Genomic DNA, 27,732 nt, shown 5'->3' on the forward strand with positions numbered 1-27,732 from the left:
GAGTGCATAGAGTACACATGCGCATCGCAGAGCTAGACAAGATGAGCATTTGAGGTTAAAAGTATAAACATTTTTATATTTTTTTTTAGAAAATAACAGACCGTTTTGCTAGATAAGACCCTTATTCCTTGGTTGGGATTGTTTAGAGCCTTTTGAAGCTGCATTGAAACTGCATTTTTAACCTTCAATCCGTTGAGCACCATTCAAGTCCACTATATGGAGAGAAATACTGGAATGTTTTCCTCAAAAAACACAATTTCTTTGCGACTGAAGAAAGAAAGCATATCTTCGATGACATGGGGGTGAGTAAATTATCAGGAGTAATCCTTTAAGTGCATATGTTACCATCTAAATAATGCTCCTGCATTCAGTGTGTGTGTGTGTGTGTGTGTGTGTGTGTGTGTGTGAGAGAGAGAGAGAGAGAGAGAGAGAGAAAGATTCTCAGAGAGATGATTTACCACAGTTTTTCCAGTTTACAGTGAGAATCCTTAAGCAGATCAGAGAGCAGATTCACTCCTGACACTCCTACTTTATTTCCAGATAGATCCAGTTCTCTCAGGTGTGAGGGGTTTGATCTCAGAGCTGAAGCCAGAGCAGCACAACCTTTATCTGTAACACCACAATGATTCAACCTGCAGAGAACAATGACAATCCTTCGTCTCTCAGTTCAGGATCTACAGCTCAGATCATGGATACTTTCATTTGGCCAATTGTTACTTTCATTGTGGCTATTACACCACTCAGACGAGTTCATACAAAACAAATCAGGTGGCATTTTGCATCTCAGTTATCAGTTTTATTAAAAATGAAATCAGAAGATTACAGTATTAATAGTACTTAAGTTATTAATAGTCATTAAAGGATATAATGTGTGGTCATGGTGTCCCATATGGATTCGGAATCTGTGTCTGCATTTAACCCATCCAAGTGCACACACAGCAGTGAGTAGTGAACACACACATTGCGAACACACACCCGGAGTAGTGGGAAGCCATTTCTACTGCAGCTCTCAGGGAGCAGTTGGGGGATCTTTGCCTTGCTCAAGGGTCTCAGTTGTGTTATTGAGGGTGGAAGAGACCCCTGTACATTCACTCCCTCCACCTACAATCCCTGCCGGTACCGAGACTCAAACTTGCAACTTTTGGGTTATGAGTCCAACTCTCTAACCATTAGGCCACAACTACCCCCACCAGAAAGCTGAATACGGTACATCCAGACAGTTCTTATTATAAAATAAACCTGACAGGGTGATCAGGACCCCGACTCAAATTAAGCAGAGGGGACTTTTATCCCCCTGAATTTAAAGTTAGCTGCATAGAATTCAAAGTATAAGTAAGTAAAAACTGTTTTAAAATTTGCAAAGAATCAAATGAAGATTAAACAACAAACTCTTCAATTATCTTGCAGGCCTTAAAGTTTTTTGTCTTATTCCTAAATTAATACTTCAACATAAAGTAATGCTTAGTGAAGGCATTAATTAATCAAGAATGAGTGAAGTGTTAGCCTAAGAGGACAATTTTTCAAGTCTTTAGTTTTTGTTAATTTTGTTCATTATTGACCATATGAAGAAAATGGAGGATGATGTTGACACCTTTATACAATCTTACCACAGTGTCTCCAGTTTACATTGAAGATCCTTCAGTAGATCAGAGAGCAGCTTCACTCCTGAGTCTCCTAGTTCATTCAATGACAGCTGCAGTTCTCTCAGGTGTGAGGGGTTTGATCTCAGAGCTGAAGCCAGAGCAGCACAACCTTCATCTGTCACACCACACTTACACAACCTGTAAAGATGCATGGTGAACAGATATTAGATTACAGAATTAAATGTGTGAACTACAAATGTGATGTATAGAGGCAGTAAAATATTCACATTCAAACTAGAGATGTTCATTTTGATTAATTTTCCTGACCGTAATTTTTCTAACTAATTTTAACTGACATTCATTAACCAATTATTATAGCCACCGGCCAGATAAGAATGTTAAATTAGAAGTGCATTCTAAATTAAACTACAAAGTATAAGCATCTGTGACCCATTGAACAAATTTTATTTTATTTTTTTACAGGGGTTTAGTTGTACATGCACAAAGATAAATAAAAACTTGTAAAGCAAGTTTTGGTTAGTTTTTGGTAAGTGCTCTACAAGTTCAAAGAACCTGAGATGGCAGAAACCGCATCCTGATTCTTTTCTTTATTTTACAAAAGTGACAAAAAAAAGTGAAAAAAGTGACATTGTTTTGTTTTTATTTTGTAAGTGCACACATATAAAAGTAAAATATTTACAGTTTCGAATGATCTACCTGTTATCTATATGACCAAATGTATTTTAAGTTGTTTCCACTGTTTTAAAGAAAAATCCAAGTGATTGGACCAGAGCCTCGTGGCATATCATTTATAGCATTTCTTGACATCGTAGCTCATCGTCAAACTAAAATACAGTCAAACAAACATGGAAATTTACACTACTCAATTTAAATGTTCAATTGTACTGTGCCAGTTAGTGTGACCACCATACAGCCGTTCTGCCAAACACATTTCTGCACACGTGAATGATATTTTACGTGACTGCTGGAACACAAGTAAAATATAAAGCCTTTTTTACATAATAAATAATAGTTTAGCAACCAAATTTTACATCACAAATATAGAAACATTTGTATTCGAGCCAAATGAGAGATGTATGTTTCAGTTCAGCTTCAGTTTAAAAAAAAAATGTTTTTTGGTTTGATATTTATATTTTGTTTGATGGTAAGAGACAAGCACTTATTAAAGATCCTATTAGCAACCAGCTGTAACACGAAAGTGGCTACAGTCTGAACCTCCAACAAAGTCTGAATTATTGGCCATTGTAACCAGTGTTCAAAATATGGAGAGAATGACTTTCTCATTAAAATTACAAATGGACACATATTTTCAAAACTGGGGAAAATGGATTGTGTTTACGTCTTTATGTTTTGTAAACTGGCCGTTGTATGTATCTGTTAATATGACTTATGTAAAGATGCAATGATGACCAGTCAACTGTTTGCCGAGTTCTGATGTTATTTTTATTCTTTAAAAAAATAATACTGATATTTTTTTTTGTTTGTTTATAATGAATGCCTTTAATGCGTTTAATTTTATAATTTTACATATAATTTTATACCATAATTTTTGCTACTTATATTGTCATTCTTGTTCTGAATACCGGGAAAAATTAAAAGATTTGTTGTGGAGGATTTGCTGTCTACTTATTTGGAACTTGTGTTTTTTTTTTTCTTTTTTTTCCTCTCTCTCAATGCAACTTTGACCGATATGTACAACATTTTTATAAAGCCATGCACAAACGTTTATAAAAACATGTTAAAATGACTTAAATTACTTTTATAACATTTTAACTGACAATATTAATCTATTCTTACTGTTGGTTAATTATTGTTAGTGTGACTTACTGAGCAAATCTGTATTCTTTAACCACAGGCAGCAGCTTCTGAAGAACTTCATCTGCTGTATTTTGGGCTCCAATAAACTGTTTTAGATCAAAAACATCCATCTTCTGCTCTGATGTCAGCAACACATAAACCAGAGCTGACCACTGTGAGGAGGAGAGTTTGGTTTCTCTTATTTTTCCAGATTTCAGATAATGCTGGATCTCCTGCATCAGTGAATCATCACCCAGTTCATTCAGACAATGGAACAGATTGATGGATCTCTCTGGAGAGGGATTCTCCCTGATCTTCTGCTTGATGAACTTAATTGTTCTCTCTTTGTTGTGGGAGCAGCTTCCTGTCTGTGTCAGTAGTTCTCGTAAGAGAGTCTGATTGGACACTGTTGAGAAACCTAGAAGGAAACGCAGGAAAAGTTCCAGTTGTCCATTCTTACTCTTTAAGGCATTATTTACAGCTGTCTTATGCAGGTGATATACTGACATATATTTCTTATGGATTAAAGCTTTGGAGAAGGGACTTTGTTTGGTTTGGTCAGATGCATTGATATCGTCATTTGTAAAAGACAGATGCACATATAGAGCAGCTAGATGTTCCTGGATGGTCAGATGAACAAAGCAGAAGACTTTGCCCTGAAACAAGCCAAACTCCTCTCTGAAGATCTGAGTGCACAATCCTGAGTACACTGATGCTTCTGTCACATCAATGCCACACTCTCTCAGGTCCTCCTCATAGAAGATCAGGTTACCTTTTACAAGCTGCTGAAAAGCCAGTTTCCCCAGTTTGACAATCATGTCTTCATCTTTGACTTTCTTCTCATAGTCCTTCTCATGTTTGATGTTGGTCTGAATGATCAGGAAGTGTGTGTACATTTGAGTGAGAGTCTTGGGAATCTCTCTACGCTCTGCTCGACTGAACATCTTCTCTAGAACAGTGGCTGAGATCCAGCAGAACACTGGGATGTGGCACATGATGTGGAGGCTCCTTGATGACTTCAGGTGTGAGATGATTGTATCGGCCAGACTCTGATCACTGATTCTCTTCATGATGTATTCCTCCTTCTGTGGATCACTGAAGCCTCGTACCTCTGTCACTCGATGGACACACTCAGAGGGGATGAGGTCAGCTGCTGCTGGTCTGGAGGTGATCCAGATGAGAGCAGAGGGAAGCAGATTCCCTGCAATGAGGTTCGTCAGCAGCACATCCACTGAGGCTGATTCACTAACATCACACAACCTCACATCACTCTTAAAGTCCAGAGACAGACCACACTCATCGAGACCATCAAAGATGAACAACACTTTATATTTATCACTGAATATTTCTATTTCTTTGATTTCAGGGAAAAACACACGAAGAAGATCTGAAAGACTGAGTGTTTTGTCCTTCATCAAGTTGAGTTCTCTGAAAGGAAGTGGAAATATCAGCTGGACATCCTGATTCTTTTCCCCTTTAGCCCAGTCCACAATAAACTTCTGCACAGAGACCGTTTTCCCAATGCCAGCGACTCCCTTTGTCAGCACAGTTCTGATGGCTTTGTCTTGTCCAGGTAAAGCTGTAAAGATGTCATTGCATTTGATTGGTTTGTCCACTGTTGCTGTTCTCCTGGATTGCGTCTCAATCTGTCTCACCTCATGCTCATTACTGATCTCTCCACTTTCACTCTCTGTGATGTAGAGCTCTGTGTAGATCTCATTCAGGAGTGTTGGGTTTCCCTGCTTTGCTGTTCCTTCATACAGACACTGAAACTTCTTCAACAGATTTGATTTGAATGTACTTTGGACCATCTGAGAGTCACAACTGAAAGATTCAAATAATGAATACAACATACTTAAAGAGCTAAAACTGACAATAATGTAAAGTAAACCTGGTAATCTAATGATGTCATTTAGCCCCTGGCTGGTATGGATACAGTGATATGTAGCAGAAGCATGGATGTTATCACATATTCAACATTTGAGGCGAGTTATAAAAAATATTTTTTTTTTCTATCTAAAAACTCTAGAAATGTTGTACCTCAGATTTGATATGTTTTTCCCAATAAATATTACAGACTCTCCCATAGACCCCTCACTCTTCATGGACACATAGCTGGGCTCCAGTGAGTTTGATCTCTGCCTGTGGAATTGACTTTAAAGAATAGCAAGTCTAGTTATAGCAGATATTCAGTTAGGCAGAAGTATGCAATGATTACTTATTGTGATCATAATGATTATGATTGCTTGGTTTATGTGTGATTGTTAAGTAATCTCCCAAATGTTGACATGAATCATTTCTGCTAAATATAGAAAGCAGGGCTAAATTATAATATGAAAAAGCCGGAAACTGAATAAACCATGTGACTAATAAAACAGAATGTTTATTAATGTGAGAGGAGAACATGGTTATACCCTGAACTATAGACAATAGCCTCTTTCACACAGTCTTTACTAGTAAATTACTTTTAAGAGATTATGTGTGAACAGGATCTTTTCAAAAATACTGGTAAATTTGTTCCAGCAATTTTACCGGTATGAGAAGTTGTAACATTACCAGTAAACTAACAGTAATGCTCTCTGTGTGTACGCAGAACAACATTACCGGTATGAGCACATACTAATTCAGAACGCGCTGACATAAGACGTCTACTCTGGACAAATCATGGCATTCTGACGCAGATGATGCAACAACATGTAAAAAAGATAAGACTGAATTAATTAAAGATAAGATTTTTCTATATAACTAAATATAAAAATGTGTGTAGGGTTAAGCTGTGCTGTTGTTGGCTACCACTGTAACAGCAATAAGCTTAAGGAATTCCTGTAAAGTACTTGTTTTGCGTAATCTGTCCGTGTCTGGCACTGTATGCCTTGCATAAATGATGACAAAAGAATACGAGCATGGCTTGCAGTGCTTAAGTTAAAATACTATGTGAAATAATAAAATAATGTGTGTTCTTAATATTTTGTAGACGAAAATGCCACGAATTTTGTGCCGATTGGGAGATGTATACTGTATGTGCCCTCATCTGTTTTCAATGCAGCTAACCTTGTATCGCTTCATGTCATCTACCCACTAAAACTATGACTGCAAAAAAAGGTCATTGCGACAGTAAAGTGATGAAACTATGGCGCCATGTGCTTTTTAAAACCATTTTCATAGGTTTAAAGTTATATTATCAGCTTGGTAAATATGTTAATTTGACTAGAAATGCCAGAGACCGGAAATGTAAAGTATCGCTCCAGTCGGGAGAGACTTTTGCGTTCAGGAAAAAGGTGGCTATTCAGTAGTTCGGTTTGAAGTCACCTAATACGATTTCTCTAGGCCAAAAGCACACAAAGATGAAAAATAAACAAAAAACTGACTGCGTACACTCCTCCATGTTTAGAAACACAAAACTGGGAGGTGCAGCTGTTTAGAGGTCATGTCGAGTTGATTTGATGTTACAGAATTTTCCGGTATTTTGAAAGTGATGTGTGAATGGCTTGCCTGTGTGAACAGTGCATTTTTGTATGTACCGGTAAAGTCGTCCCAGTAATTTTAGGGCAAATTGCTGGTGTTACTGTGTGAAAGGGGCTACAAATGTCATTGATCAAAACACCTGTGGGGGTTGGTCAACCATCAGATTTTAAAACAAGGTGACTCAAACAAATCCTCAGACTAGTCTAGTCCCGCAGCATGATGAGGTCTAGTCTCATTTTCTTTCCTTTTTTAATTCTTTTTTTTAATATATATATTACAGTCAGAGAAACGAAGTTCAAACAGCGACCTGGTCCACGCTCATCTAGCCTTTTTTTCTTTTTGCTGAGAGTCTCGTTACCAAATTTTCCCGTGAAGCCTTAGTTTCTGACTCTGGTCTTTGCTCCACTGCAAACTTCCATTACCTACGGGACTCTGTCTGACTTTTGCTCATCAGCCAATGCACCATTTGTTATTGGCTTCACAAGATGTCACTTTAGATGCAACCAGACCTCCAGTGAATCTGGGAAACCCCTTTCTGTGAGCTATGCAATCAGGAAAACCCCCATCAAAAGAGGCAATGCAAAGCAAATACAACCATTCTAGCTGAACTGTTGCATTTAATAGATATCTTAAAAGCCCTTCTAAACAAATGATACAAGGGTTAAATTAGTGACTGATGTTCAGGTCATGGTTTGAATTGCATAGATTTTAAAAACTTGAGGGATTGCATTCTTTCACTCTCTACAACACTATTCTTCCTGCACTTCAATCCACCTGACAGAATGAAATGTTATACCTCAGATCAGCTGATGTGTGTTTTTCTTCAAATGTTATTATGTTGTCTTTTGAACGATCGCTGCTCATGGACAAATGTCTGTGAAAGAGTTTAATAAAAATAAAAAGAGACAAAACAATAGAGAAATTAATTAATTAGGTTAATTTTACATGTGATAAACCTAGCATAGTGAATTTATCTACCATTCTATCTAGACAGAAAGGTTGTACCTCGGATCAGTAGATGTGCGTTTTTCTTTAAATGTTATTATGTTGTCTTTAGAACGGTCACTGCTCATGGACAAAGGTCTGTGAAACAGTTTAATAAAAACAAATAAAAGAGAGATAAAACAATAAAGAGCAGAGAAAGGAATTAATTAGGTTAATTTTACATGTAGATAAACCTAGCATAGTGAATTTATCTACCATTCTATCTAGACAGAAAGGCTGTACCTCGGATCAGTTGTGCGTTTTTCTGTAAATGTTATGTTTTCCTTAGACTGGTCACTGTTCATGGACACACAGCGTGCCTCCGGTGAGTTTGATCTCTGCCTGTAGAACCAAAGTGAATAGAACAAAGACAACAGAAAAGAGATATTAGAATAAAACAAGAATTCATATAGTTGATGTTACATGTATATAAACTGAGAATTTTGTGAAAAAATGTTGAAGAGTGATGACATCACACAAGGATAATGTTAGAGACCACTCAGAATATCTTCTTAACCCTGGCACAACTGCCCTATTTTAATACATACAATGTATTTTCAACATTTAAGATCATGTAGAATTACCTGCATCCTGGAGAAAAATCTCCATCGCCAAATGTTTCTTTGTCATCCATGATTGATTCAGTCTGAATGAAGCTGCACATGTATGTTTGATAAGTCAGAAACACTGATGTATTTTAAATGTCACTGGTAATTTACTTAAACTTTACACTTTTATATTTTTTCCAGCATGATTGCTGTTTCCTATTTGTTTGCCTTTTATTTAAATGTTTAATTCAAATGAAATGAGTGTGAAATGGATAAGCATTTTTTCTATAAATGATTATAAAATTATATATTTCAGTAAATTTGATTATATACTCAAGAATATATGTCTTACATCTCCACCAATAAGAATATTTGACATAAGAAATCCATGTTTAAATACTTCATGTATATACCTTCTTTCATGGTTACTTTAGTTAATGAGGAAGTCACTTAAAAGCAGCTCACCTGACTAACGCTCACTCAAAATCAAACAGGTTCCCAACATGTTCGTAGTTTCTCTTCAAGTGTTTCCCCACCATGTAAATTCCTGTAGAGGCAGCTACAAATATTACTATTTAACACATGGTTTGTTTTTTTCAGATTTTACTGAACTTATAATGCCCTAGTGTAAAATGGCACACGGTAAAACTCTTAAAATACTTTCACTTCTGGCAGTAAAAGTTACCAGTCTTGTTTGGAAAAAAACCAGCTCATCCAGTTTATAAACATCTGCTATGTAAAAGACACGGAAATGACCGAGAGCGACCAGGAACACCACAAGTGTTCTTTTGTGCTGGTTTTTTTTTTTTTTTTACAAGATATAAGCATTTGAGAACAAATTTCTTGGTTAAATATTAGAGCATGCTAGTCTGAAAAACAGTGCATTTTTTCATATTTTATTTAATATTGACAAAATTATCCACAAATTATCCACAAAAAACTGAGGTACAGATTAATGAGGCCTACGAAAGATCAGTTCCAAAAATAACACAAAACCAGTCCTAATTTAAAGAAAACAAGCTGACAAAAGGGTTGATACGAATAATATTAGGTGATAATATAGCATGAAACAAGATTTATAGGCTATTTTTTTATTTTAACCGGGAACACCATAATTGTAACAAGGTTGAATAAAACAAAAAATGTTTAACGAAAATTAACAATTTTTGCTATGGATGTCGTTATCCCCTGTGTGAACAAAGTCAGCAAATCTTAGTCCAATGTGATAAAAATAAGTAACATTTTCAGGAGAAAGAAAATTCTCTTTGGGTCAAATCACACACACACAAAGAATAATAATAATCACAGCACCTGATCTGTTTAAATGTTAATCTGTGGGATGTTCTGCACATCAGTATACCTGCAGGAGCAGGTGAGATGATTTCCACAGACGACAGCAGATATATGTGTGTGTATGACTGTGTTAGTGAATGTTTCTCATACCCTTTGTGGTAGGCACAGAGACAGGCAGGTCCGATAGGATAAGAATGGATGACTTGGAGTTCACTCTTTCCAGCCGAAGAGATTCTCTCAAACATCAGTAAACCAACATTATTCAATGTCAAGATAACTCCGACTGTGTTTTGAATTTCATTGATAATCAAATGCTTCTCCCATAGAAGAAAATTGTACAGGCATGCATAAAGTAGGATAACAATCACGATATAGTAGCAAAATCCTCAAAACGAAGAAAACAACAACACTTAACTGAATATCCAGACCAGAAGCAAGGGATAATCTGTCCAATAATGGTGAAAATGGTCAAAGGCATCAAAAATATCCCCCAAATATCTCGAGTAACAACAAACAAGTAATCCAAAAGTTACGTCACTGAAGAAAAGAAAAAACATCTGGAAACAGGTCCAAAAACATGTAATCCTACAGGTAGTCTAACAGTTCGTTGCAGTCTTAATCCAGACAGTTAGAAGAGCACAGAACTGATTCAATAACAGCGGAGTAAAACTGTGTCAGTTGTCAAAGGAAGTATAGCCTCTGCTGTGCCTTTTTCACAATAGAGTCTATGTGAAAGTCCCACTTCAGGTCTTGTGAGATGGTGGTGCCCAGGAACTTGAATAGCCGCTTTTTGGCCTGTCAGGCCAGTGTGAGCCAGGGCTAACAACGGTACAGGCAGGGCCAATGGCCTCACATCTTAAGCCGCAAGGCCAAAATCTTGCTGTGTTTCCACTGTCAGGCCAGTGCTACTCTAAAAACCTGCCCTTAACATGCCTCTCTGAAGCAAACGTCACACAACATCACCAGTGAAGGTAAAATGAAAACACCTGTTCAGTCATGGTTGCTCTGTTTATTTAAAATCAGAAAAGCATAAATCAACTCAGTCCATTTAAGTCCAATGGCTATACACTGCTTATGAAAATACCAGAGACCGCTGGAAAAACTTAGACAAATCCTATATTATTATAATCGTATTTATTTGGTTTCTTGTTCTGTCTTTGTCCTGTGTCTTTGTTGATATTGGACTTCTGCATCTGCATATGTAATAAATTTCAAACTTTTGCTTTGGCTGAAAGGATAACAGTATAGTGAGACAGGACAGTGCCCAAACAGCTTTACATTATATAATTTTGTGGAAAATTAATATAAATTCTCTTCTTTCTAAAGAAGTTGATGCAAACTATGGGTTTATCAGTGTTTTTCTATTGTGCTAAACATGTATGCAATGCATATAATAAATCTCTGCCTCACACAATGAACAGAATTCCCATCAGATCGCAATCATAGTTATTTCAGAAACTCATGGTGTCTGAAGGCAGAACCGATTCTCCCTATACGCAAAATACGCAGGCTGCGTAGGGCCCCCGAAACACCAGGTGGCCCCCCTTGCTCTCAAAGATGATTTCATTTTAGGCTCATTTTTCATTTAGGCCAGCGGTTATGAAAACATGAATGCTCCTTTCCTTTAATGCGGTGCACTGTTGCCTTTTCTACGTAAAAATCTGTCAAATCATGTAACATGTCGTATAGTCTCTTGCTTGATACTAAAAACGAGTCAAAAGCGCACCAAGCCGCGGAAGAGACACTGTTTGTCAAGCGCTTTCCGTGAGCACGATTTGAGACAGAGTGTTTCCCCTGTTCCCTGAAGTCCACAATCATCTCCATAGTTTTGAGCATGTTCAGCTCCAGGTTGATGTGACTGCACCAGACAGCCAACAGCTCAACCTCTTGCAGGCTAGTCACTGTCCTGGATGAGACTGATGACTGTGGTGTCATCTGTAAACTTCAGGAGGTTGACAGAGGGGTCCTTTGAAGTGCAGTCATTTGTGCAGAGGGACAAGTGAGGAGAGCGCACACCACTGAGGAGATCCAGTGCTAATGGTGTAGGTGTTGGATGTGAGTTTTTCCAGTCTCTCTAGCTGCTGCCTGTTTGTCAGGAAGCTGGTAATCCACCGAAATATGGAGGTGGATACAGAGAGCTGTGTTAGTTTATTCAGAAGGGTATCCAGGATGATGGTTTTGAAAGCAGAGCTGTAGTCCACAATCAGGATCCTCACGCAGGTTGCCAGGTTTTCACTATAACAACTAAATATCATCGTCAACGAACCTTTATCACGTGACGAAAACGAGACGAGACGCAACGTAAATGCTGGTCATGTGACGATGATGATAATTAAATATATAATGCAATATTGTTGACGAATAAAAATGTGTTTTGCAAAATAAAAACTATGCTAAAATGTCTCTTCATTTTCGTTGACTAAAACGAGACGAAACAAAATGTTATAATGTTATTTAGTCTTGTTATTATTATTATTATTATTTTGCAGTATTTCTGTTTCCTGTGTCACTTCTGGGGCTACATCAGGTCGCACTGCACAGATGCAAACGACGTCACTTCCTCAAGCCCCACTCGCGGCATTATTTAGAAGACGACAACAAATATGTTAACATGTTTGGTTGGTAAAATAAATGTTGTAAATTCAAATCAGTCTTCCTTGTCTGGCATGGATGTATTCTTAAGTCTATAAGGTAACAATAATATAAGATAACCTTGTTTGAAATGGGTTTGGCTAAAAGAAAATGTTGGTTTCGTCTATACTACTAGCGCAGTGGTGGGCCGTCAGGGGAAGCAGGGCCTTCTCTGCTGGCCCTATAAAAAAACTAAATTGTGTGAAAAAAATGTTTTATTGATTATTTAGGTATCATTTTCATTTGTGTAATGTCCACTAAATTGCCTATGATTAGTTTAGTTGAGGTTGAACTGGAATATCCTACATAAAAAAAGTCAGAGGCCAGCACTACAGATACAGTAGTGCTACCCTTTTGTTGAAAGACGTCACATCTGATTTGTTACAAGCATTAGTGACAGAATCATCAGCCAATCAAATTTTGACTTTCAATGACAGCCCGCCCTCTGGGTCCAGCTACGTGCCCAGTGCTACCCCCAGCGTTAGACCGCCCCTTTAATCAGGGATTTCTAAGGTACGAACATGAAAGTAAACAAAAAGAAAATGACAGCTGCAGTCATCGGTGCCTACACCAGATCTTTTGCAGACAAAAGAGAATAACTGAGAAAGGAAGACCTATACCCAAAGTGAATTCGCTAACAAAGGCCAGCAAAGGTTTTATGCGCCATTTCAACAATTATAACTATGAGTGCTATCAGTGGCTAACAGCTAGCACCGAGCACAAGTTATTTTGTTGGTTGTGTTTACTTTTAAATCCGAGTAAAGTGGCATGGAATGACAGACCCATGGACTTTATTTACAAGTGACAGGTGAGTGCTTTATTAGTTGATGAGTATTGTATAATGCACATTGTTATGGAGGTGTAGGTGGTGTGTTGATAATACTGTGGTGGGGTGTGTGGATGTCCAGAGTTTGTACAGTTTTGCTGCTTTGGGCGCGTCGTCATTTTAGAGTGACATGAATGTGCATAGTGACCTGTGTATTGGCGGATTACTTTTACTGACCAAGGCCACCAAAAACAACACTACTTGATTCTTACTGTAAACATGTCTCCAGGTTATAATGCGGTTAAAAAAAACCTTCAGACCAGACTACAACTTAGTTATGAGTTCCTTAGTTATTTTCAAACAGATTCAGTTCTGTCCGGCGTGAGTAGGATCTTCGAGCTGAAGTCAGAGCAGCACAACCTTCACGTGTGAGACCGCATTTCCTCAACCTGTAGAGAACAATGACACTCCTCAGTCTCTCAGTTCTACATATCTATATGTATATATTCCCTCTCTCTCTCTCTCTCTCTCTATATATATATATATATATATATATATATATATATATATATATATATATATATATATATATATATATATATATATATATATATATATATATATATATATAAACTAAGAATATTTTTTACTTTTTTTTTTAATGCTGATTTAGGGTCTTCAACCATTCTCCTGGCACCCCTCTGTCCTCCTAGTTTATTTCTAACCTGTTTCAGCACACCTGCAAGTGTATTTTAATGTGATCCTGGTGAGCTGGATTAGCCGTTTCAGGTGTGTTTGATTAGGATTGGAACTAAACTCTGCAGGACAGTGGGTCCCCAGGAGCAGGGTTGAAGATCTTTGAGATATAACATCTTCACATCATCCAATGTTTACATTTACTGTAAAGATAATTTTACCATGTCGGACACTTTGGAAAGAATCTCTTAAATATTAAACATCCTCTTCAATTATATGAAAGGACACATTAGTCTAGATTAGTTTTGGGTTTAATTTTGTTCATTATTCATAAGGGGAATATGAAAGAATATTGATACATTCATATAATCTTACCACAGTGTTTCCAGTTTACAGCGAGGATCCTTCAGTAGTTCATAGAGCATATTCACTGCTGTGTGTCCTAGTGTATTTTCAGAGAGATAAAGTTCTCTCAGGTGTGAGGGGTTTGATTTCAGAGCTAAAACCAGAGCAGCACAACCTTCATCTGTGACTCCACAATTACTCAGCCTGTAAAGAAAAATTACACTCTTCATTCTCTCAGTTCAGGATAAGCAGGAACAGAAAGAGAGACTTAATCCACAACATGATCAACAGGTCCAGGCTAAGGAGCAGGTTCATATCAATATCAAAGAAAGAATATAAATATTTTTCAGCTTCCCAAAATCCTCAAAACAATTGTATGAAATAAAGCCGCTTAAACATGTTTAAATCATTCAATAATTTTTATACTTACTGTGAAGACAGTGAAATTGTCAGACACTTTGTAAAGAATCTCATGACAACTAAACATCTTCAATTATAGGACCGGACACTAGGGCTGCCCTCGATTAAAGATTTTTCTGGTGGACTAGTTCATTTTAAGTATTGGTCGACTATTAGTCGCAAGTTTATTAATAAACCATATAAATCATAATAATGAGCCTTTAATTGTCTACATAGCCTAATAAGTGCTCAAGCACACAAAAAAAAAGCTTGCCACAGCGCACCGGCAAATATAATAATTATTGTGTCAGGAAAAAACAGCAAGGAGACTGCATTAACGTTTTATTAATTTATTGATAAACTAGTGCTTTCTTTGTTTTCAGCTTGAAGTTGGTGACATTGACTCGTCATCTCCGCAGGAGTGATGCACCTGTGTGCATGTTTCATATGGATTACATAATCTGAGAATATTTGTTTTCTATTTGAATTAGTTCATTTAAAAGTAGGCATTCCACTCTCTTCAGATATATTTTTCATGTCAGGCAAGTATACACGGAGTTTCGAAGTTTCACGTTCAAATTCACAGAGACCGAGACGGCAGAAAGCGCATCCTGTTTGCTTTATTTTACAAAATTGCAACGTTTCATTGTTATTCTGAGTGCACACAAATTAAGTCTTTACAGATTCGAAAGATGTACTTTTATCTGTATGACCAAAAATCACAGTATTTTAAGAGCAAGTGACCGCACCGGCGGTCTGTCATGCAGTAAGCGCGCAACTGTTCAGCTTCCACAGTCTGCATAGACAGTTCAAAAGTGCACACTTTTCTACGTTAACCCTCTGGGGTCGACGTGTCGCCGGCGATACCAGCTCGGTTTTTTTAAGATCAGTGCAAAAGACACAAAAAATACTCTGTTGATTTTGGTCACACAAATAAGTGTTATACATGAATCAAAACTGTTAAGTGTCTAGTTTTTTTTGCGTACACTCACAATTGCAACAGAACTTTGTGGTTTTTGAAAAAAACAAACAAACTGGGTGTGCTCTTTGTCTTCGCCATCTCCGCGACCTGTTTTTTGAAACACATCACTAAAATGTGTAAGTGTAACTCAGCAAATACTCAACACAGAAACATGGGAGTTCTCTATAGAACACTTCAAGTGTTTACTTTTAAATTAAGTCGTATCGAAAACAAACATTGTGATGAATTCATTACTCATTATCTCTAATGCAATCCCGCCCCCTCACGGCTCGCGCCGTTCATATGAAAATAACCACGTCAGCCGCGCGCACATGGAGACGCCCAACATAAACAAAGAGTGAGGAGTTGTTCATCGCGGCTATACTGTTAGTTTCTGGAAGAAGACGCGCTGAGTAAAGGCTGGATTTCCCTCAAGATAAGAACAAGAGTTCATTCAGAAGAGGAGATCGATCTGATGAGTAAATAATGTTTCTTTTTTGCATTAGTTAGCGTGCTATTGTGACATAAACTTGAACACGTTTAGTTGGGTTTTTCCCAAATGACAACATGAGGAATGCTATACATCTAAAAATGTTTAGACCATGTTTATTATTAATAATCTGTTCACAAATAGATTTAATAGCGTGCTAAACAATAATTAATTTTTCAGATATAAAATATCCTTTTTTATAGTACAAAGTACATCCTTTTATAATACAAAGTGTAGTAATTTTAGAACTATTATTTTAATTTTAGCTTTTGGAAATCAATTATTGACTCGATATTTATGATTAATTTATATTAATCAAAATGTCTAACTTATACCTTATTAACGATACCTCATTAACGACTTGTCCAGCAAGCATTAAAACCAGTAAGCAGAATGATTTTCATATAACTGTGAAGTAAATATTCTAGCCTACACACACACACCGTGAACACACAACCGGAGCAGTGGGCAGCCAATGCTGTGGCGCCCGGGGAGCAGTTGGGGGTCCAGTGTCTTGCTCAAGGGTCTCACCTCAGTCGTGGTATTGAGGGTGGAGAGAGCGCTGGATATTCACTCCCCCACCAACCCTGCCGGACCGGAGACTCGAACCCGTGACCTTTGGGTTACAAGTCCGACTCTCTATCCATTAGGCCACGACTGCCCCACAGATGAAAAGCCATAGCGCTGTACTGTACTGCCACATAGACCAGCCATTAACAATCTGTCCGTCACGGACTGCGTGACTTCCTGTGGAATATTTATTTTTTCTGTGACTAAGCGACTAATATAACATTGGTTGACCAAGCCTCTTGGTTAGTCAACTATTAGGGGGCAGCCCGACAGACACTTTTTTTTTAGTTTTGTTCATTCTTCCTAAGAAGAAAAGTACAAAAAGTATTTACGAATTTATACAAACTTACCACAGTGTTTCCAGTTGACAGTGAGGATCCTTCAGTCCATCAGAGAGCAACTTCACCCCTGAATCTCCTAGTTTATTTGTAGACAGATACAGTTCTCTCAGGTGTGAGGGGTTTGATCTCAGAGCTGACGCCAGAGCAGTACAACCTTCATCTGTGACTCCACAATAACTCAACCTGTAGAGAACAATGACACTCTTTAGTCTTTCAGTTCAGGATCTACAGCTCAGATAAGCAGAAACTTTACAATCAGAAGAAGTGACAATTATTAATGCAAATTATTATTATTGTTATACTTTATTCTCAAATTATTAAAGGGCACCTATTATGCCCCTTTTTACAAGATGTAATATTGGCCTTGAGTGTCCCCAGAATGTGTCTGTGAAGTTTCAAAAAGCCCAAAATTCCCCACAAATAATTTATTATAACAGCTGGAAAATGTAATTTTTGGGGTTTGTCTAAAAATGAGCTGATTTGGAGTGTACAGCTTTAATGCAAATGAGCTGCATATTCCCACCCCGTCTCCAGAAATGAAGGACAGCGTAACTGCTGAGGGTGGAAACTATAGCAATGCAGGGCTGTCAATCAACCCCTGTGGCCCAGCCCTCTGCAATGTGACGTCACACTGCGGTGACAGTCAAAACGGCAGGCCTAGTGAGACTGACTTGGTTTAAAGGGGATTCAAAAATTAGTAGAGGGTGGATTTTTATTATTGTAGGTTTGTAGTGTTCACACACTGCCAACACACATTTATGTCCAAACACCATGTAAAAGTGGATTTTGCATAATAGGTGTCCTTTAATGTTAACAACATCAGCATTGCGTGAATATAAGTATAGTGTGTATTAATGTGTAGATTTCAATTTCTGTACAGTCTAATCTAATTGTCGTGCCATTCGAATTTCACATTAAGAAATTCTTTTAACTCGGAAAGCAAATTATGTTCCCTTCGAACTGGTTTTCTTTAAAATACAAATCTTGTGTAATCTGTAATCAGAAGCACATTAAAAACTGGAATATAATTTAATTTCATTCACATCCTTTCTGGATTACAATCCGCCATCAAAATTATACATTTAATTATTCTAGCTGCTGTGAGAAAAGGCTATAACGATTCGCCACCTGCAGGATCCTCACATGAGATAGCCTTTTAGCTGGGACAACTTCTTTATGTTTACAGACGTGACGTAATGATGCAGTGCCATGCTCGAATTTCCTGCGAAAACCTACCCGTACCACTCAAATTAGAAAACATTATAATAAGCTAACCATTGTGAATCAGGCTAAAGTAAAGCGATAGTTTTGAACTCTGGCTGGTTATGTACTTGCTGAAATATTGATTTCGGATCATTTTTAACCAAAAAAAAGTTACGGACTGCAGCTTTAAAATAAATAATATGTAGCTGCAAGCAGCAATTACTGAGTTTAAGTGCTTTAAGGCATTTAAGCACATACAAATAGAAATTATGTATTATTTAGAAAGCCTGTAATTACATAATTCAATTATTAAAAAGGGAATTTTTGCAATTTCAGGTAAATTACCATAGAATTATGATTTTATTTTTTATTTTATTTTTTACTTTATGGCTTTTTTATTCATGGAATTTATGGCTGTTATAGCATCACCTATAGACCAATCCCAATAAAAGTTGGCAAGCGTCTTTAGAATCATATGCTGCATGTCCTCACCAAATTTTGTAAAGTTAGAATTATAGGCTTTTGGGTTGCACCTTATTTTACAGTATGTGTATATAGATGTACTTACAATGTACTTACAGTGTACTTTATGGATGGCTCGATATCATAATTTTGGCTTTGGTACGATACCAGAATGTAATACCTCGATATCGATACTAAATCGATACCATAGGTCAGTGGTTCCCAACCCGGGGGGCACACAACCCCTTCACACCGGGCGCGAGAGAGTTGGACTTGTAACCTGAAGGTCGTGGGTTCGAGTCTCAGGTCCGGCAGGGATTGTAGGTGGGAGAGCAGGGCTCGCAAAATCTAAAAATCCCTGGTAGCCCTTCGGGCAATTAGCCCAAATAAAATAAAGACCATAAATGTCAATCAAAAACATTTTCAATACACAAATATCAACGAATATCAAGGAAAGAGTTTTATTTTACTAGTTAAAAGGTATCTGCAGAATTCTTAATCTATTTAAGGCAATTTTAACAATTATTTCTTATACCATTTAACGTATTTAAAACTGTCTAAGGCCTTAAAAACTCTTCAATTTAGTTGTATCAAATTTAAGGACCCGTGGGAGCAATGTTCACTCAATTTTTTTTCCTTGCTGAGCAAAACTTCTCTTTTGGGCAATACACTGTAGTTCAAAAGTTTGGACCAATAAAGTTTTTTTAAAGATGTTTCTTATGTTCATCAAGGCTGTATCTATTTGATAAAAAATACTGAATATTATATCACAAAATAATATTGTGAAATATTACTGCAATTTAAAATAATTGTTTTCTATTTTAATATACTTTAAAATGTAATTAATTCCTGTGAAGCAAAGCAGTATTTTCAGTGTCACATGATCCTTTAGAAATCATCCTAATATGCTGATTTTTAATCAATTTTGGAAACAGTTGTACTGCTTTTTTATTTTTATTTTTTTTATACTGTATTTTTTGGGACCTGTGATATTTTTTAAAAATAAAAAGTTAAAAAGAACAGTGTTTAGTCAAAATAGAGATTTTGTGTTACAATATAAACTATTCAAAATCCATTGTCTTTCTTTTTTAAAGATACTTTAAAGAAAGTTAAATAAGCTTTATTCAGCAAGGATGTGTTAAATGGATAAAATTGATAGTAAAGACTTCTATTGTTAGAAAATATTTCTATTTTGAATAAATGCTGTTCTTTTAAACTTTTTATTAATCAAAGAAAAAAGAAACAGGTTCCAAATAAATATGAAGCAGCACAACAGTTTCAACACTGATAATAAATCAGTATATTAGAATGATTTCTGAAGGATCATGGGACACAGAAGACTGGAGTAATGATGCTGAAAATACAGCTTTGATCACAGAAATAAATGCTATTTTAAAGTATAGGTATTAAAATAGGAAACCAATATTAGAAATTACAATAATATTTCACTATATCACTGTTTTTTCTGTATTTTTTAAATGAATACAGCCTTGAGGAGCAAGAGACTCAAAGTCAAAAACCTGATAAATAATTGACCTTGTTTTTGAGTCTATAATATAGGCCTAACATAATATATTATAAAAAACTATTTAAACTGATAGAATAGAATAGAATAGAAACTGAAGCAAAACTTAAGCTGAGATCTGCAAGTTAAATAAAAAAAAAACGTGAACACATGAATTCTTCTATAGTTGTCTAAACATGGTTATGAAGTACAGTTTGTACAATACTCTTGTGTGTGACTGTACATGTCTCAGAGTTATGTTACCGTTCTTTGCTCATCCTCCGCTATTTCCAGCACTTAATCAAGCCACTCTTCTTTAATACATGAGGACCTTTTATTTCACATGTCATTGCGTTTGCGTTGTCTCTCGTGTTGAGTGCACCGCAACCATTGAAGTATTCAGTTTCTACAGTGACTCATTTGGTGCACATCGTTCTCTTTCTATGAACCCTGTAAACCACATTCACCGGCTCTAACTCTGTCGTGACATCAGCTCTATAGCGGTTTGCCCGAGCATTGCTATTCTTTTCCTTTTACTGCAGCATTCAAGCAAATGGCTTCCCAACTAATTTTTGTGTGCGCGAGGCACATTATTTCTTCTGCGTGGCCGCGGTGGAAGAAGAGCGTGGTCGCGCGAGCGCTCAGCTTAGAGGGAACACTGTGTGGGAGCCCTGTATTTAAGGTAGCCCGTCGGGCAGGGCAGTGATGCATTTTGGTAGCCCGACTGGAAAACGCAATAGCCCCGGGACGTCGGGCTAGCAATTTTGCGAGCCCTGGGGAGTGAATAACCAACACTCTCTCCACCCTCAATACCACGACTGAGGTGAGACCCTTGAGCAAGACCCCCAACTGCTCCCCGGGCGCCGCAGCATTGGCTGCCCATTGCTCCGGGTGTATGTTCACTACCGTGTGTACACTTGGATGGGTTAAATGCAGAGCACAAATTCCGAGTATGGGTCACTATACTTGGCCACACACCCCTTTCCCTTCCCCTTCCCTAAAACGATAACTATTATTATATAGTGATATAATTTTCCTCGAAAAACCAAGTTCGATAAATATTAAGTTTAATGTTTATGCGGCAAAAGCGGAACAAAACAGCGCTACTCATTTGAACCGCACCACATGGACCATATCCATTCGGTTCAAACAGTGGCGCAGTGCAGAGCGAGCTGACTGGAGCAGATGTGTTACTCACCGATCACGCAACCACTAAACAGCGCTGTGAGATCCAGTGAGAAGCGCTTGAATTCAGCAAAAAACACAAATGACTGGTATAAACTAGTATCAGTCGATACCAGTCAACTGATATAAACTAGTTTAAATCCAGATAAAACAGCGCTGACAAACAGCAGAACACTGTGTGCAACGATACAGTCAGAAGGCTTTTCAATCTACAAATCACCATTATTTACCATGGATTTACTGTAGTAACGGTAACTGCACCATGGTATTGTGGCAGAAATGTGGGGCTAGCATTTGTGCATTTATAATAAATGTATTTAGACTACTTTTTTACATATAAATAGGCTACCTAGAAACCATATAGTTGCATTTTTACCACAGTATTGAGTATTTACCACACGCTTGAACCCCTATTAAAAAAAAAAAAAAAAAAAAAAAAAATGGGTAGGGCTTCTAGTAGGGCTTGGGGTGTGAATTAGGCTTATTGCTGGGTTCTGGTTTATACATAATTTGAGAATTCATGGCCTGCAAATGCCATTGCTTGTCTGAGTACTCAAACCGTTCAAACTGTGTAATGCGCGTGTATTTCCAGTCAGTTTAATCACCATTCTACAATACTGCAGCTGCCTTCACTGAAGCACACAGAAATCAGAGATCTCACAGCACGCACAGAAAGATTGGCCATAACTCAAATAAGAAACTCTTGTGTAAGAAACTAAACATTCATAAGAGCTCAATATATTGTCAGGGGTCATGGGAATTAATTTTGTGTTCTCTGATATGCTTTTTTTGACTCATCCCTTTAAGTTGGTATTGATGTAAAGGGCATTTTATCATCATGATATACACTGAGGTATAATTTTCATCATGATATATTTTGGGACATGACTGTCATTATCAGAATGGGCTGACTTTTTGGAATGGATTTCAAAGGAGGACCGGCTCTACATTGAGTTAACCTGATTTCTGTGATGAAACAGCTGATTATTTATGAATTGACAGCATGTCCGCTAATGTTCAACATTTTTACCATTAAACATTAATTTTGAGCTATATTTGGAGGTCACAATGGAGTAAATGCTGTTCAAATATAAAAAAATATATTTTTAATATTTCGGTTTCATTATTTTATTTATTTTATTATAATGGTACCTGCAATTAATGACAAATATATTTCAATCTAAGATGTGACTGTGCTAATCTGGTTTATTTCTGACATTTTTGTTTTGGCTAGTAAAATTTATAAATGGTTGGTAACTTATTGGCTGGTCAGTGACAAAGGTAATTTCAAACTGGTTACATCGGTAACTGTAGGGGAATAATCAGAAGTACTATTTAAATGATGGCAAGCAAGGGCGGACTATTAAATATTATTATACACAACCTCTCCTAAAAGTTACAATCTTTTAGTCTTGTATAGTTTGTTTATTTTGATCATTATTGGGCATATGGAGAAAATGGAGGAGAATGTTGGCACATTTATACAATCTTACCACAGTTTCTCGAGTTTACAGTGAGGATCCTGCAGTCCATCAGAGAGCAGATTCAATCCTGATGCTCCTAGACTGTTCCCAGTCAGATCCACACATCTAAGATGTGAGGGGTTTGATCTCAGAGCTGAAGCCAAAGCAGCATAACCTTCATCTGTGACACCACAATAACTCAAACTGCACAGATTAGAGATGCATGGTGAACTCACACCAGCTGCAATTGTAGAATAAATGTGTAAACTACAAATGTGATTTACAGAGGAAGTAACGTTATTAAAGGGGTCATGAACTGTGAAATCTAAGTTCCCTTGATCTTTTGACATATAAGAGGTCAAAACATCCTGTATGTTTTGAGTTCTGAAATGTTCTTGTTAGTCTAAAAACAGCTTATACTGAACCCAATCTGTTTAAATGACAGGCTGGGGAATGTGCCAATTTATGACATAATAGTGAACAATTACAATTACTTTCGGTGGCGATGCTCTGTTGCGACCCGGCTACCTCTTGCTGCTGCTTTGTGTTCGTTTGCTTTATCTATTATTCTTTTAAATGCATTTCCTTTTAACACAGTGCTCGATCTGTGTTACACCATGCTGTTTTTATTAAGAGGACTGATGCTGATTTTAGTTGTATGGCTGATTCAGGGGTGGACTGGGGCCAAAAAGTGGCCCTGGACTTTTTGGCACAGAGCGGCCCACCAAACCCGGTCTGCAACACACCGCACCATAAATTAGTGGCATATTCTTGACATTATAATTGGTCTTTTCTGGTGTATATGACAAATAGTAAATAATTTTAAATATTTTTTTACAAGGGACAGTTTAACGTCACTAAAGTTAAATACCAATATTATCAGTCCATATGACACAATGCTCTGGTATCGTCTAGAAGACTTGAATAGTGCAGAATGTGGACTGTTTTTATGGTGCCTTTCTATTGGTCATATACAGCATTTGTCCTTTTGCAGGAGCTTGACATTATCATTTTAAGGAACAGAGCTCCAATTGTGGAAAAGAGTATACTAATTATTTTGATGAAGAAAAATGCAGTAAACAGTACTGTGAAATATAAAATGTTACAATTTAAAACAGCTGTCTTCTATGTGAATATATAGTAAAATATTATTGATTGCTGTGATCAAAGCTGAATTTTCAGCATCATTACTCCAGTCTTCAGTGTCACATGATCTTCAGAAATCATTCTAATATGCTGAGAGAGTTGGTCTGTAACTCCGACATTGAACTGGTATGTCTAAGCCTTAGGCCTTTTTATCTTCCATGTGAATTTGGGAACATTTTATTATGTACTGTTATATTTCACCCAGTGGGAATGCTGCAAATGCAGCCAAACTTACAGCAGACTGTGTTCACAGACAATTAAGACGCACTCCTGAAGCACCTTGTTTTATTCTAGGGGATTTTAATCATTTTATACTTGAAACAGTGTTGCCTGGATTCCATCAATATGTGAACTGTAACACTAGAGGCAAAAATATCTTGGACAAATGTTACGGGAATGTTAAGTATGCTTATACAGCTAATGGCTTATACCGCCATTAGGCTCCTCTGATCATAATGCTGTCCATCTAATTCCTACGTATAAGACCCTGCTTAAAAGCAGTAAACCACAATCTAAAGCTGTATATGTGTGGAACAATGATAATATTAAAACTTTAAAATGATGCTTCTCCTGTACCAACTGGAACCTCTTTCATAGTCTGGACTTGGAGGAGGCTGTAAAGACTATTACGGACTACATTCACTTCTGTAAAGACAATGTGTTAAACCAAAAATTAATAACTATATGCCCAAATAATAAATCTTATATCTCGAAGGAAATCAAAGAGCGTATAGTATGGGAACAAAAATGGCATTTAGGAGAGGGTACCTTTTATCCATGAAAGATGCACAGAAGGAGTTGAACTATAAACTAAGGGCAGCTAGGAAGAAGGAAAGGGAGAAATTTGAAACTCATTGTTCGTCTATGAACACTAAAAAAATGAAAATCTATGAAATATATGGCTCCAGGAACTCATAAGGGTGAGAGGGGGGGTGGGATCGGCAAAGGACCTCAAGACGGGAATCGAACTTGGGTCGCCGCAAGCACAGTTGCACTATATGTCGGCGCACTAACCACAAGGCTATCATGCTGACATTTATGCATATTTAACCTAAATCACAGCATCGTCCATCTGTTACGAATGTAGGCTGTCAAACATACACAACTATTAGCCAATCATAGCAGAGGGCCACGCCTATTCAAACAGAGCGTTCTGATGAGGGAGGGGGGGTCAAAAAAGATCCGAAAATAGCCTATTGGTTCTAAATTTTGATGTTTTTTTATATAAAATCTTGATATCATAAGTGGACCTCGGAGAACAGAAAAAAAAAGTGAAAAACAGTTCATAACCCCTTTAAGGCCAATTTACTACACAGACAGATACAGACCAGTGCCTACAGCCCACCAAGTGCATTACTCAGATGATCCAAGACATGACAAATGCTGATTCAACATGTTCAATAGGTGAAAACAAGTGCCGAAAAAGACACAGATAGGGTAACACGCTGATTTGACAAAACCTGAGGAACATGTCTGTTGCTATTTGTCTGCATCTGTTGGTGCTGTGTGAATTGGCCTTTGGAGGACAAACAGTCCTAATCACACAGTATCAGTATTAGTTCACCTAATTCTATCATTAATTACTCACTCTCATGTCGTTCCAAACCAGTAAGACCTTTGTTCATCTTCGGAACACAAATGAAGTGTTTTTGAAGACCCTGCATAGACAGCAATGCAACTGAAGCGCTCCCAGGCCCAGAAAGGTAGTAAGGACATCGTTAAAATAGTTCATGTGACATCAGTGATTCAACCATAATGTTATGAAGCTACAAGAATACTTTTTGTGTGCGCAAAGAAAACAAAAATAACCAATTTATTTATACATTATAGTTGGTTACTATCTATGCACAGTCAGACAGCTCTCAGATTTCACCAAAAATATGTGTTCCGAAGGTCAACAAAGGTCTTACGGGTTTGGAGCGATGTGAAGGCGAGTAATTAAATGACAAAATTTTTGGGTGAACTATACCTTTAAAATAAAACATGTGACCATGTTTAATCAGTGTAGTGATTGTTATCAGTGTGACTTACTAAGCAAATCTGGATTCTTTAACCACAGGCAGCAGCTTCTGAAGAACTTCATCTGCTGTATTTTGGGCTCCAATAAACTGTTTTAGTTTAAAAACATCCATATCCTGCTCTGATGTCAGCAACACATAAACCAGAGCTGACCACTGTGAAGAGGAGAGTTTGGTTTCTCCTATTTGTCCAGATCTCAGATAATCTTGGATCTCCTGCATCAGTGAACGATCACCCAGTTCATTCAGACAATGGAACAGATTGATGGATCTCTCTGGAGAGGGATTCTCCCTAATGCTCTGTTTGATGTACTGAACTGTTTCTTCTTTGTTGTAGGAGCAGCTTCCAGTCTGTGTCAGTAGTTCTCGTAAGAGATTCTGATTGGACTCCAATGAGAGACCCAGAAGAAAACGCAGGAAAAGATCCAGATGTCCAGTCTTACTCTTTAAAGCATTATTCACAGCTCTCTGATGCAGCTCAGATATTAAATTACATTTCCTCTGGTTTAAAACCTTAGACAACAGGCTTTCTTTAGTTTGGTCAAAGACACTGACGTTGTCATTTGTAAAGGAAAAATGTGCATATAGAGCTGCTAGATGTTCCTGGATGCTCAGATGAACAAAGCAGAAGACTTTCCACTGATTCAAGCCAAACTCCTCTCTGAAGATCTGAGTGCACAATCCTGAGTACACTGATGCTGCTGTCTCATCAATGCCACACTCTCTCAGGTCTTCCTCATAGAAGATCAGGTTGCCTTTCACAAGCTGCTCAAAAGCCAGTTTCCCCAGTTTGACAATCATGTCTTCATCTTTGACTTTCTTCTCATAGTCCTTCTCATGTTTGATGTTGGTCTGAATGATCAGGAAGTGCGTGTACATTTGAGTGAGAGTCTTGGGAATCTCTCCACTCTCTGCTCGACTGAACATCTTCTCTAGAACAGTGGCTGAGATCCAGCAGAACACTGGGATGTGGCACATGATGTGGAGGCTCCTTGATGACTTCAGGTGTGAGATGATTGTATCGGCCAGACACTGATCACCGATTCTCTTCCTGAAGTATTCCTTCTTCTGTGGATCATTGAAGCCTCGTACCTCTGTCACTCGATGGACACACTCAGAGGGGATGAGGTCAGCTGCTGCTGGTCTGGAGGTGATCCAGATGAGAGCAGAAGGAAGCAGATTCCCTGCAATGAGGTTCGTCAGCAGCACATCCACTGAGGCTGATTCACATACATTGCACAACCTCACATTGCTCTGAAAATCCAGAGACTGACGACACTCATCCAGACCATCAAAGATGAACAACACTTTATATTCCTCACTGGATATTTCCATTTCTTTGATTTCAGGAAAAAAGACATGAAGAAGATCTGAAAGAGTGAGTGTTTTGTCCTTCATCAAGTTGAGTTCTCTGAAAGAAAGTGGAAATATGAGCTGGACGTCTTCATTCTTTTCCCCTTTAGCCCAGTCCACAATAAACTTCTGCACAGAGACCGTTTTCCCAATGCCAGCGACTCCCTTTGTCAGCACAGTTCTGATGGCTTTGCCTTGTCCAGATAAAGGTCTAAAGATATCATTGCATTTGATTGGTTTGTCCTCTGTTGCTGTTCTCCTGGATTGCGTCTCAATCTGTCTCACCTCATGCTCATTACTGATCTCTCCACTTTCACTCTCTGTGATGTAGAGCTCTGTGTAGATCTCATTCAGGAGTGTTGGGATTCCCTGCTTTGCTGTTCCTTCACACAGACACTGAAACCTCTTCAGCAGATTTGATTTCAATCTGGCACTAATTAAAAATCAAATAGATTTCAGCAGAGCGTGATAGACAAAGATATTCTACTATCTATAAAGAAGTGCTGTA

The 27,732-nt window shown here is 37.6% G+C and overlaps 2 protein-coding genes across 2 annotated transcripts in view; both read right to left on the reverse strand.

Moving 5' to 3' along the window:
* The window catches only part of LOC306847481 (uncharacterized protein), a 42,520-nt gene that overhangs the window by 7,024 nt on the left and 7,764 nt on the right, over positions 1-27,732 (reverse strand). Inside the window, exons 11-17 of the mRNA XM_079381424.1 lie at positions 25,885-27,657; positions 22,738-22,911; positions 16,900-17,073; positions 14,160-14,333; positions 3,432-5,225; positions 1,608-1,781; positions 459-632 (exon numbers count right to left, since the gene is read on the reverse strand). Of these exons, the coding sequence (XP_079237550.1) occupies positions 459-632; positions 1,608-1,781; positions 3,432-5,225; positions 14,160-14,333; positions 16,900-17,073; positions 22,738-22,911; positions 25,885-27,657 (4,437 nt within the window). The remainder of the gene's footprint in view (positions 1-458; positions 633-1,607; positions 1,782-3,431; positions 5,226-14,159; positions 14,334-16,899; positions 17,074-22,737; positions 22,912-25,884; positions 27,658-27,732) is intronic.
* On the reverse strand, positions 7,131-9,068 carry LOC306847552 (uncharacterized protein). Its single transcript, XM_079381542.1, has 5 exons — positions 8,864-9,068; positions 8,435-8,506; positions 8,094-8,192; positions 7,872-7,949; positions 7,131-7,740 (listed from the first exon to the last, which is right to left on the reverse strand). Exons 2-5 carry the CDS (start codon positions 8,482-8,484, stop codon positions 7,632-7,634), a joined length of 336 nt encoding a protein of 111 aa, XP_079237668.1. The 5' UTR covers positions 8,485-8,506; positions 8,864-9,068; the 3' UTR covers positions 7,131-7,631.

This window comes from Barbus barbus, assembly GCF_936440315.1.
Source record: "Barbus barbus genome assembly, chromosome: 27".
NCBI lineage: Eukaryota > Metazoa > Chordata > Actinopteri > Cypriniformes > Cyprinidae > Barbus > Barbus barbus.